The following is a 12,520-nucleotide window of genomic DNA, read 5'->3' as shown; positions in this document are numbered from 1 at the left end:
CCTGGATGGGAGGGGGCGGCCCCAAAGGCCAGAAGTGCTCACAGGAAGGTCCCTCTCCCAGACAAGGGGGTGGTAGGGCGTGAACGCCTGGACCACCAGGACTGTTATGTGTGGGGGTGCCACACAGGGCCACCCCACACCTGGGCACAGACGTCCTAGCCAGGCTCCCCCGTACCCTCCTCCCCGCTGCCAGGGCCTCAAGGGAGCCCCCAGACCCCAGCCCTGCTCCCTGCTTCTCCAGCCAAGGAGCACACAGTAAGGCAGAAGTGGCCTTGTCCAGTGCTATTTATTGAATCCGTCATCAAACGCAAGAAAAGACTTGCCATTCGCCACAAAGGGAGTGGGTGGGTTGAGGTCTGCTGCTGGGGTGTACGGGCTGGGAATGGCTTGAAGCCCCACAGAGGACAGGCAGCCCAGCTGGCCCTTCACACACATCGGACAGCTGCCGGGCATGGTGTCCAGCAGGACCCTGTCCGTCCTCCATAGGCAGTGCCCCCAAATCAGGGCTGGAGAGCAAGACTCAGCCCCAGGGGAGGCAGGAGCCCCCAGGGCCCTAGGCTCAGGCCGAGCACCAGCACAGCTGTGAGGCCCCAGGAAGGGAGAGTGGGATATGGCAGGGCAGAGCCTGGCAGGGCAGAAGGGGGGTGCAGAACAGGGCAGGGCTCCTGGGCACTGCCCAGCTCCCAGGGCTCAGCCTTGGCCGTCCTGGCAGGGCCACGGTCAGAAATAGAGAGCTGGCTCGCTGCGGAAGTCTGAGAGGTCGTTCTGACTGGCAGGGGTGAGCTGAGAGAGAGAGACACAGAGGGAGCGGATGGGTTCATCCAGGCGTTAGAGACCCACCCCACCCCCCACCCCATGTCCCGTGTCTCCCCTGCTAGTCCCGTCCCTACTCACCATGACCTCCTTTGGTGCGGGCTCTGCCTCACGTGGAGCCTGCTCCAGCGTCTGCGCCTGCCATTTACCGAAGGCCATGGAGTGCTTTGGAGTGTAGCTGGACAGGCCTGTGAGCCGGGAGGCACACGTGTGGATGTGTGGCCCGGCGACCCACTGGGCCACCCGTTCCAACAGGCGGGCACTCACCTGAGCTACCGTCCGGCAGATGAGGGCTCTCAGGCCCCACATTGTTCACAAAAGTGGCTCGGGGCAGGAAGAGCACAAAGGGCTTCTCCACCACCCCCTCTGAGCTGGACTCCTCCTCCTCCTCGGCCTCCTCGGCCTCCTCGGCCTCCTCCGCCCCCTCCTGGGCCTCAGCCTCTTCCTCCTGCACCAGGGAGCTCTCAGGAGGGTACTCAAACGTGGTCTGCAGGCGCTTGTCATTGAAGGAGATCTTCATCTACGGGCAGGAGGCACATCAGCGGGGCCCTGCTGCCTAGCCACCAGCGGGACTTGAGCCCGACCGAGGTGGGCCCAGTGACCCCGAAGAACATGGTAGGGGTTGTCGGGCCCAGGCAGGTAGCACAGCAGGCCATCAACCCTTCAGGAGCTGAAAGGTGAAGGAGCTGCCCCTCATCAGAGACAACTCCTTTACCTGTACCCTGTAGGCCCGGGGCCAGAAGGACCCCAGGAAGACTGGGTCTGGATGCCCAGGGCAACCCAGGGCCAGTGTGTCTAAACACCTGCATCCCAGGCCCCACCCATCGCCTCCCACCCCGGGCCCAGGGTCGAGTCACCTCGAGTAGCCTACCCCTCCCAGGACCAGATCGAAGCCAGCAGGAGCCCAAAGCCTCAGGGTCTCCAGAAGCTTCTGTGGCAGCTCCAGGGCAGGAGCAGGGTCCAGGTGGACCGTACTTTGGGGGGCCCACATACTGGGAGGCCCTACCTTCTTAGCTACCAGCAGTTCTGCTGTCAGCTGGGGCCTCTCTCCAGGACTGAGTTCACATCTTGGCTGGCTAGCCACCTGAATGAGGCTGTCTGCACAGCTCAGCATGGACACCACTGCTGGGCAAGGACCAGGCACACCCAAGCCCCAGGGTCACCACAAGGTGACAAAGCAGGGTGGCTGGCACACCTAAGCCCCAGGAAGGTGGCACCAAGGGCCATCACCCTGTTTTACAGACTGAGTCAGCGTTAGAGCAAAGCTGCTCCCAGTGGGGGTTGTGGGGGCCCTTTCCTCCCACCTGGACTACCCATGTGGCCCGAGTCCACCCTGTCCACTCTGCAGGCTACAGAATCTCATGCCTGAGCAAATCCTCTCCTCTCCCAACGGCCTCAGAGTCCAGCAGGCTGCTGGTTCTGAGAGGAAGCGGGGTCAGGAACGAGCAGGACTGCAGGCAGACCCTCACCCTCCTTGACGCAGGACTCCCCTCCCCAGCCACAGGCCCCCCAGGCTTGCTCAGCAGGGCTCAGCCAGGCCCGGCAGGTTGGTAATGAATCTGAGAGCCACCAGCCTGCAGCAGATGGGAGCAGCCCTACGGGAGCTCGAAACATTAAACTCCCGAGCACAGGACACCAGCAGCCGGCTCAAGTTCCTCCTTCTTCCTTGGAAGGAGCCGGAGTCAGGAGCTGGGCCCCCAGGCAAAGCACCATGGGGCCTGGGGGCAGCAGAGGGACCCCCCGGCACTAGTCTCAGAGGGCAATTCCAGGCTGAGCCACTATTCAGAAACAAGGGCACCTGTTCCTGGCACCCTACCGTGCTCCTCCCACAACCACCCGTGCACACACGGCCCCCACGGCCGTGGGCATCCCCATCTCAGCATGGTGCACACACAGACATCCGCTGGGCAAATCTCAGGCCCAGGCCCCGGCCGGCTGTACATATGAGTGGTCACGGATAAGAGCAGGCAGGTGCAGACCACCTGAGTCAGGCAAAACCAAGAGCAAAATACTTGTTCCTGTCACTTGAAGGCCCACGGTCCCCACCTGCGCGGCCCTGCCCCCACACAGGCCCGCCCCAGCCCTCCAGCTGCCCCTGCCCCCCCAGGCCTAGCAGGACAGAAGCCCAAGCAGGATGGGACTGCCAACCCAGGGGCCTCCCCCTGCCCCAAGGCCCCACAGTGAACAGGGCTTCCAGTCACCCCTGGGTCCACGGCATTGTTCTCAACGACCCCGGGCCCTCCAGGCCCATCCCCCACCACTGAAGACAAAGGAAGGGCTGGCTGCCAGGGACCTGCCAGATTAGCGTGCCCTCATCAGTCCACATGACCAGCTCCTAGTGGGGAGGCTGAGGGGGCTGGGCAGACATGGGGCACTGAGCCTGGCACGGCCTGGCCAGGCAGGGGCGGGGCGGTGCTCCCAGGCCACTGTCTGCGCCCAGCTGCGGCCCCGGGCTTGGGTCACACCCCACCTCCCGTTCAGTGCCCACACTCTACAGCCCGGTGGGGCTCACAGGCCTTGTGGGTGCAGGTCTCTGGGTCACAGGACACCCTGTGACGAACACTGCTGGGAAGGGGCCAGCCTCTAGCCCTGGGCAGACGAGCCGGGAGTGGCCAGGGGCTGGCACTCGTGCACACCTGGCTGGGGGGGGAGGGGTGGACTTTGCCCGCTGCGCCAAGCGTAGCCGGCAGGTGTTTCCTGGCTTGGCCCACCTCCCAGCTCCCACATGCCCTTTGCCCCCCTCACCCTGCCCCACCTGCGCACACCCAGTTTGGGTTACTGAAGGGCGTCCAGCCTGGACTCTGGTCTGGGAGCTGGGTTCAACCAGCCCGTGCTGGTGGTGAGCCCCCGCCCAGCCCTCGCTCCCATCCCCTACTTAGTCTGCTGTAAGGACCACAGGACCACCCCACACAGCCTCTGCCACAGCTCCCACAGCTGTTTCCTGATGCCCCCAGTCAAGTGCAGCACCAGCCCAGGGCAGACCCTCTGCCAGTGGGGACGCTGGTGGAGCAGGGTCCAGCCTGCTCTCATGGCACCGGGCTTTAGAGAGCCCACATGGGGGCGGGAGGCACCTGCAGAAGACCTGGGGGAGTGGGAAGGGCGGGAAGGGGGGGCAGAGAGGAGACACAGCCAGGACGCCTGGAGGTGGGAGGGTGCGGAAGAGCGGGTGGGGAAGCAGGCCCCCGAGGGCAGCTATAACTGCACCACAGCTCCAAGCGCTGGAGCGAGGCCGAGGGCCACGACCCGGCCGGCAAAACTGGGGTGTCGGGGTGGCGCTTACACCACGGGTGAGGGCAGATGGCCAAGGGTGTCGCTGACTGAGCTCTGGGGACGCTGACACACTCAGGCTGCGCAGAGAACCAGCACGTAAGCAGTGAGGAGGGCAAAGGGGAGGGGAAGGAGTTCCTCAGACGTGCAGGAGCCTGGCCAGGCGGCACCTCACAAAGGGGAGAGGCCCACAGCACCAACCCAACAACCCTGCGGGAGGCGGGTGAGGAGAGCGGCCGGAGAGTCCCACCAACCACCGCCTGGGGGCCGGGGCAGAGGTGAGACGGGGCATGGCAACCATGCCCCACAGCAGCCAGCCCCTGCCTGGCTGTCAGGAGAGGGGCAGATGGGACATCTGCAATCCTGCCCAGAGACAACCAAGTGGGGACAGGTCCCCCCAGGCAGGCCTCCCAGGTCACACTGTCCAGCTGGGCGCCCCCACCACCCTGGACAGGGCTCTAGCCCTCCGAGGCACACAGACCTGCCGGCTCAGGGGCAGGCTGCCCGGGAGAGCCATACCTCACCGGCCGCCTGGGAAAGGCCCCAGCCCCTCCCACCAGCACCCCAGTCAGCCAGCCGTGCAGGGGTCAAGGTGAGCGGTGGGCCCCAAGGTCCCCCGTCGGGAGGGGGGTGAGCAGGACAATGATCCAAACCACAGGCTGGCTGGAGTGCTCCAGCAGCCCAGGGTCTCGAGGAGCAGTGGGAGCAATGCCCAGGGGCTACAGTCAGGAGGCTCTCCAGGGGACGCAGACGGCTCTGAAGGCCGGGCGCACCCACGCCTCTGCCCCACGCGACAGGAGTTCTGGCTCCTCCTGGGCAGGGCAGCTGGCGCGGGGGGTGGGGCAGTGCTCACAAGCCGGAAGTCACCTCCGATAGATTGTGCTGCTCTGGCAAGGGCTAGCTTGGCCGCTTGGCCCTGCCAGGCCATCCATCTGGACCCCCAACGCCCTCAGGCTGGCATAGAGATCAGGGCCAGGTTGGTCTGAACTGCTCTCCACGCTGGGCCAGGGCCTGCTTCCTCCCATCACCTCCTCCCGTCCTTCTCACCCCAACCCTGCCACAAGTGACCCCCACAGTGCTTTCCCCAGCGGGGGGAGGAAAGAGTAGGGGCTCTAGAAACAGGAACTAGCACTCAATTCCTGCCCCATGACCTCCAGCCATCCTTAGGTTCCTCATCCACAAAGTGGGGGGCCGTTACCACCTCCGCTTCTTGGGGCCAGCATGGAAAGGTACTGCCTCCCAATTCAGGGTCAACAGTCAGGGAGCAGGAGTGGGGAGGTAGGGCTGAGGGCCACGGCAAGGGCAGGAGCAAGGGTGGGAGGGGGCTGCGGCCCATAGCACTAGAGAGAGGGTGAGTCAAGGTCAGGCAGGCAAGATGGACCCGCCGGAAGTGCAAGGGCAGGTGGGTGTGGATGCCCGTCCCAGCAGATGGAGTGGGCGGGAGCACCAACGCCCTCACCCAAGCAGGAGGAAAGGACACACGGAGGAAGAGCAGTGCAAGGCCACCCCACGGCAAACAGAGGGAGGTGGCGGCTCACGTGACTAGACAACCAGCAGGCACCACCGACGGGGGGGGGCCTTTGGTGACACAAAGCACATCACCACCCCCATCGCCCCAAGGAACTTGAGGGTAGTGGCAAAGGTAGCTTCAAGGGTGAGCCAACGGAGAAGCCTGCCAGGCGCCATCTCAGTTCCAGGGGAAGGCACATCTGCCCCGTGTCCGCTGATGGGGGTCAGGTGGGGCTGGCTTTGGAATTTGCCCCTGGGCCGGACCCAGACGCTAGAATGACCAGGAAGAATCTGAGGAACGTTTTCTTGTGCCCAGAGGGTTCCAGGCCACTGGGCAGATGGGGATTAAGGTTCCAGCAGGGCTCCTGGTCCTGCAGCTGGGTCTCTGCCTGAAGCCCATCCTCCCCAGTGAGGGGGAGAGTCTACACTGCTTCCAGCATCACACCCCAGGCCTGGCACACACTAGGAGTTCAAGAAACACTTGCATGAAGCCAGGTCCTGCTGAGCTCCAGGCCAACATGCCTTCTGGGGCAGTTGACAGCCTCCCACAGAATGGTTCCCAGTGCTGCACCCCTGGGCTGACAGTGGGGTAGGGATCTGACCACACCCAAATCACAGGCCTCCTGTGCCTTCCCACTTCTGTCCTGGCACCTGCGACCCACACAGGCCAGGACTCCAGAAGACCAAAAAGCCAGGGCCAGTGTGGCACCAAGAGGCCCAGAACTACTTGTTCCAGTTGGACCCACGATGAGACAGGTGTGCCCCAGCAATTCCAGATGCAGCCGCAGGAACAGAACGGCAGCCATGGTGCTGGCTGGACTGACCTCCCCACAGCCTGACACAGCACACCTGAAGCAAACTGTCCCCTCTGGGCCATTAAGGCTCTACTAGAGCCCAAACCAGGGATCCCCCCTCCCCAGCTCAGGCCCTCCTGAAGCCCGAGTGGCCACCCAGTCCAGGGTCTCCTCTGGTCCACACAGAAGCCATCCCCCAAGCCACCCTCCAGCCAAGCCCAGTGCCCCAGGAAGCGGGCACATGCTAGACCCACAGCTCTGTGGCCCGTCACCTTTACTCCCTCCCACCCAGTGGCTCTCCCCCCTGCTCCCCCCACTGACCTTCTTTCTCGAGGAGCCAGCCTTGGTGAGGCAGGACTTCTCTAGAGCCAGGTAGCCACCAATCACCTCAATCTCGTGCACGGTGGGATAGCGCTTCTTCAATGTGGTTCCCAGGGCGGCAGGGGGATCTGACAAGCTGCCTGCCTCCTCCTCCTCAGCCTCCTGTGGCCTGGGCTCCCCATTGGTCTGCAGGGACCCTGGTTTCCTCTTGGGCACCACAGTGAAGGTGTTGCCACCTCGGTGCTGGCGCCCTGACTGGTGCCCAGGCCCAGTGGGGTGCGGGTGGTACCAAGGAGGCCCACCAGCTCCGGAGCAGTGCAGTTTGGCTTCTTGGGGGACCTCATCCTCTGAGTCCACCTCATCAATGAAGGTAACAGGCAACCCTGGGCTCCCAGGCTCCCTGCCGTTCTTGGCCAAGCTGGGAACCCCGAGGCCCTGGGCAGGCTTAGCTTCGGCAGCAGCCGGCGCACACAGGAATGGTGAGGACAGCCGCTGCTGCCGAACAGCTTGGTCCACGAGGGCAGTAGCTGGCCTGGGGGAGGCCCCCTCCTCCACCCCCAAGGGGCTCCTCCCTCCCGCAGGCACGCTATCCCTCCCAGGCACCAGCTGGGCTTCGAGCTCCAGGCTTTGGGGGGCCCAGCCAACCTCTCTCTCTGGCAGCCCCCTAGCCTGCCTCCCTTCAGGAGGAGGGGCCCCAGAGTCTTTGCGCTTGGGGATGAACAGGAAGGAGTTTCGCGAGTTCACACGGAGGCTGGCCAGGGCCCGGGCCTGGAGGTCCCCAGCAGGGATCCTATCCATGTCTGGCTTGGAGGCCGGCCGTATCTCAAAGGAGTCATTGGCGCTGGTGGCCGCGGAGACCCACTGGCGCTGGCTGGGAGTGGCACTGGAAGGGCTGGATGTGGGCAAGGCCAGGGACGCGGCTGGAGTGGCACTGGGGATCCCGGGGCTGGGGGGCGGGTGGACCGGGGCCTCCCCCGACTCCACCTTTGGCTTCCACTCGCCCGGCCCAGGCGCAGAGCCCGCGAGGCCGTTGGCAGTGCCGGCTCGGAACTCGGGGGCTGCAGGCTCGTTGGGGAGCGGGCGAGGGCCAGCGCTGCGGTGCAGGCCCCGAGGGTGGACGGTGAAGGAGTTGCTGCCGGTCTTCTGCAGGAAGTCGCTGCGCCGCGCCCCAGGGCCTGTAGCACCGCGCTCAGGCTCGAAGCAGGCGGCGCCCTCACCCACGCGCGGGGCGGCGGGGCCGGGAGCAGGCGGTGGCTGCGGCGGCGGGGTACGTCCGCGCTCCGGGCTCCTGCGGCGGACCGGCGCGGCCAGAACGTCGAATTTCTGGAGCAGGCGGCTGACGCGCCCGGGCGGCGGCGGCGGCGGCGGCGGCGGCGGCGGCGGCGGCGGCGGCGGCGGCGGCGCCTCGTACACGAGCACCTCAGCGGCGCGGATGCGGGCGGCCGGGCCAGGGCCCGGGCCGGGGCCAGCGGGCGGGAAGCCCGGTGCCGACTCGATGATGAGGATGTTGTCGGCGTGGATGGTGCGCACGCCCGGCACGCGGCGGTACAGCTCCAGCAGCTGCTGCACCGGCCGCGCCCCCGCCGGCCCCTCGCCCCCTCCGCGCCGCGTCCCGCGCCGCCGCTCCGATTCGAGCCGCATGAACGGGTTCTCGCGCAGCGGGCCCAGGCTCTCGGCCAGCACGAGCCGCTCGGCCGCCGGCTCCGAGGTCTCCGCCGCGCCCGCCTCGGCCCCAGTCTCGGGTGCCGCGCCCGCGCCCAAGGCGGCCAGCTTGGCCCGCTTCCGCTCCAAGATCTCCCGTTTCCAGGCGGGCAGCGCGGCGCGAGGCCCCGGGCCCGGCCGCCCCAGGCCGGCCATGCTGTGGAGCGAGCGCCGGAGCCAGCGTGCGCGGGGAACTGCGGTAGCCGCCAGCCGCCGGCCTTAGCGCCGCGGCCACGCCCCCCGGCCCCCGTCTATTGGGGAGGGGTCGGCTCGGACCCGCCCCGCGTCCCGCGGCCCCACCTATGGCAGAAGAGAACGGCCGGCCGCGCTGATTGGAGACTGCTCTCCCTGACCTCTCTTTCCCGGGGCGCCTAGCTGGAGAGCGCCAGTCTCCGAGCCGGTTTCCATTGGGGACGGCCCTCCTGGACGCGCCTCCGACCCCTCGCCGCTCATTGGCGGCCCCACTTCCGCCTCTGCGCCATTGGCCTGCGAGGACCGGAGGGCGGAGCCCGGCGGGGCTAGGTCCAGGCCGGCAACGCCAGACGGGCCCCTGGGCGCAACTAGGTGGGTGACCTTGGCTGGGCTCGGTCCTTCCTCGTCGTGCCAGCACCCAGTCCACCTGTTCCTGACGCTCAGAACGCAGTGGAAGAAGAGCCTGCCCAGGACTGGAAAGCTGTCCCCGCTGGTTCAGGGACTGCCCACCTGTGGTCCTAGGTCCTCTGCAGGACTTGGAGAGGCTAATGCTGGAGCCCCACACAGTGCTGAGGAATTGCTTCTCAGGAACCCCTAACTTTTGCCAGCCCCCAGAACTCACTCTGTTGTTCACACAAGTGGCAGAAGCCCTACCCCACACTTTGCCATCCAGGGCCCATTGAGCAGGAACAGGAGTGCAGAAGCTGTGAGGAGGCACAGAGAAAGCTCTCCAATGCAGACAGCCACGAAAGCCAGGCTGTGCATTCCACCCTGTTGCCTCCCCACACTCCTCTTTCATCTTCTGAACTTCCCCCATCCCAAGGCTAGTAGGGGTGCCAGTGACCTTAAGGGCCCAGCTTTCTTGCCCTTGCTGTGAAGAAGCTCACTCCCAGCACCCACCACACTTTTGAGGCCCAGTGAAGCCAAGGGGAGATGAGATTAGGGGGCATGGACACAGAGGGATGCTACCTGCCTTCCCCTCACCTCTCCTGCCCTCAGCACTTGCTCAGTAATGGCACTCACCTTTCAAGGAGTGGGACACTCCCTTTCAGGGACAGGGCTCCAAGGACACCTGGGGCTCCACATAGGCTGCGGGCAGGTTTCAACCTGGGGTGCCCTTCCCAGCTTCCAGGTCCCATAGTGGTCTGCACTACAACTACTTTAACATTGACTTACTCCTTTCCACTCTACTAAGCCAAGAAAATAAACTGGATTTCAGCCTTCCAGAGGTCAAGTGTCTCCTTTTCAGGACTCTGGTCAAATCACTTTTCCGAAGGAAACTAAGCCTTCTTATGCTCATCACTTCTATAGCAACAGGATCACTCAATTCTGAACTACAAAATAAAACAGGATACAACAAAACATGCAACCTAAAAATAACATTAAAAGAAAACCCACTCCCAGGGTGCCTGGCTGGCTCAGTCAGAGAAGTATGTGACTCTTGATCTCGGGGTCCTGAGTTCGAGCCCCACGTTGGCTGTAGAGATTATGTAAACGAACTTTAAATAATAAAAATAAAAAATAAAGGAAACCCACCGGCAATGTTCATCTTCTATCTGATTTTGACACAAATTATGCCAATCCTGGGTTGTAGCTGTGGGACAAACCAGACCAGTCTCCAATGCAAGAATCTCAATGGCTCAGGCCATGCAGCATCCATTCTAGGCAGAGGGTCACAAAGCTGCTTCACTAAAATAAAGGTCTGCATATCTGTTCTGTAAAGGGCCAGACAGTAAATATTTTATTTTTAGGCAGTTCTCACCAGGGACAGCTTTGTCTCCCAGACTTGTTAGTGTATGGAGACACTTCTGCTTGTCACAAGTGAGGGGTGCTCCTGGCGTCTAGCGAGTAGAGGACAGGGATGCTGCTAAACATTCTACAATGCTCAGAACAGCACCACCACCCACCCCAATCAAAGAATGATTTGACCCAAAAGGCCAAGAGTGCCAAATGCAAGCCACATTCACTTGCTGTCACATGGTCTTTGTTTTTATAACCCTTTGAAAATGTAAAAAATCACTCTCAGCTAATGGGCAGTACAAAAACATGCCTCAGGCCAGAGTTTGTTGACCCCTGCTCCACAGCAAGGCCTATAAAGACCACACACTGGCAGGAAGACAAGGCTCTGATGTCACACAAACTATTCAGCAGTGCCTCAACACAGGCCTACCCTATGTTGTCTTCACCCTGGCTCCCCGGGCAGGAAGACAGGCTTCTCCGAGGGAATGCCCCCATCCACCAATGAAGCTCTAGTACATTCCAGTCTCCCACAGTCAGCTTTGTAACCAGCTACATGACACAGGGGGGAGCATCTCAGCATTCATCTGATTTCACCCTTAAGAGCTCAGGCAACCACTGTACATCTCAGCAAAACATTCTTATTTTATTTTTATCTCAGCAAACGTTCTCATTTGACTTGGCACCTGACTGGCATTAAACTAAAGACCCCAGCCCAACAAACGTGGGCCAAGACCATTTGCAGGTCTCAGTGCCTGTGAGCATCAAAGCTGTTCCTCTCTCTCTGGTCCCTTAGGGAGGCCTAAATCTGTCTCAGGTGTGCTAACAGTGCTGGCCACAAGGTGGTGGAGAAGTTGCAATTGACTGGGATAGGAAGCCAAGCAGTGCTTTATAAGCAAGGTTCTCTCGGGCAGATCTCCACAAATAGAGGGTCCCAATCAATGCTTATCCAACATATGCCTGTCTGCCTGGGCTGGAATGAAGAAAGGGCCATCCTCCCCAGTGGCTCAGGGGAGGAGACACAAGCTCGTTTACACCACTTAGAGCTTAAGCATCTAGGTCTTGTCTGGCTGGATGGGGCAGTGGGCTCTTTTAGGTCAGCGCTGCTGGGCAGAGGAAATCCCCGAGTCCGGCTTTGCAGCCTTTGCACAAGGAGTACTCTTCCAAGATCCATGAAAATACTCAGAGCCCATCGGGGCATTTTACATATATGCAGTTTGCAACTGTCAGAGGAATTCTGCACTGTCTGGCCTGGGTACTTCTCAGCATCTCCATTCAGGATTAGCTATTCAAAGCATGAAATAACAAGACATACATTTTAAGGATCAAGGCTGCTCTTTTTTGCCCTGCTGAGGGAACAATTTTAGACATATGATTGGTATAGAGAAAATTGGGCACTCGCCAGGGCAGGAGCTGACTTTGCTTTCAGACCCAGACTTCTCCTTTGGTGCGGTGGAAGTGGGACCTCAGCTTGGGGTCCAGCATTCTAGCTATCCAGAGTTCTCTCTCCGGCCTTTCTGCGAGGCTAGTTGACCCGACAGGCGCGGATCATGAGCAGCTGCAGGAGAATGAAGACTGGAGACGTGATCAAGCCGAACCAGAGCTCCCGAGTCTGTTCCACCAGCTTCTGGCACAGTAACATCTCGAAGACAAACTTGAGGCTAAGAACCGTGAGGACCCAGAAGAGGCGGAGCACGGCCAACCGCTTCTCTCCGTCCTGGAAGAGGCGCACGGACACGATGGTGGTGAAGTAGGTGCTGAGCCCATCGGCGGCGAAAAAGGGCACAAACACGTTCCACCAGGAGAGGCCGGGGGCCAGGCCGTCCACACGCAGTGCCAGCAGCACGGAGAACACCATCAGGGCCAGCAGGTGCACAAAGATCTCGAAGGTGGCGAAGCCCAGCCACTGCACTAACTCCCGGAGGGAGAAGAGCATCGCGCCGGTTGAGCGCGGGCCGGGGCCCGGCCGAGCGTCCCACCGGCGGAGCTGCTCCTCCTCTCCCCGCGGGTCTCGCCGGCGCCTGCCGCCGTCGCCGCTGCTGCGAGCGGGAGACAGCGAGCGGCTCTGCCTGTCCCGGCCCTCGGCCCTGGCGTGCCGCCAATACCCTGGCCCCGGCCCGAGACCCAGTACTGGCCGCGAGCGGACGCCCGCCTCTCTCGGACGCCATGCCCTGCAGGGCGCGGCC

General features: G+C 62.7%; 2 protein-coding genes across 2 annotated transcripts; both read right to left on the bottom strand.

Moving 5' to 3' along the window:
• Nucleotides 1–273: 273 nt before the first annotated feature.
• On the bottom strand, nucleotides 274–10,809 carry TPRN (taperin). The gene is made up of 4 exons (XM_027615898.2): nucleotides 6,705–10,809; nucleotides 1,081–1,333; nucleotides 895–1,001; nucleotides 274–783 (listed from the first exon to the last, which is right to left on the bottom strand). The coding sequence occupies exons 1-4, from the start codon at nucleotides 8,559–8,561 to the stop codon at nucleotides 721–723; spliced, it is 2,280 nt and encodes a 759-aa protein (XP_027471699.2). The 5' UTR covers nucleotides 8,562–10,809; the 3' UTR covers nucleotides 274–720.
• Nucleotides 10,810–10,961: 152 nt separating this feature from the next.
• Nucleotides 10,962–12,503, bottom strand: TMEM203 (transmembrane protein 203). Its single transcript, XM_027616038.2, has one exon. The coding sequence runs from the start codon at nucleotides 12,268–12,270 to the stop codon at nucleotides 11,860–11,862; it is 411 nt and encodes a 136-aa protein (XP_027471839.1). The 5' UTR covers nucleotides 12,271–12,503; the 3' UTR covers nucleotides 10,962–11,859.
• Nucleotides 12,504–12,520: the final 17 nt, after the last annotated feature.

Source organism: Zalophus californianus, chromosome 13 (assembly GCF_009762305.2).
Source record: "Zalophus californianus isolate mZalCal1 chromosome 13, mZalCal1.pri.v2, whole genome shotgun sequence".
In the NCBI taxonomy this organism is placed as follows: Eukaryota; Metazoa; Chordata; class Mammalia; order Carnivora; family Otariidae; genus Zalophus; species Zalophus californianus.
This window is presented reverse-complemented; position numbering and strand designations above follow the sequence as displayed.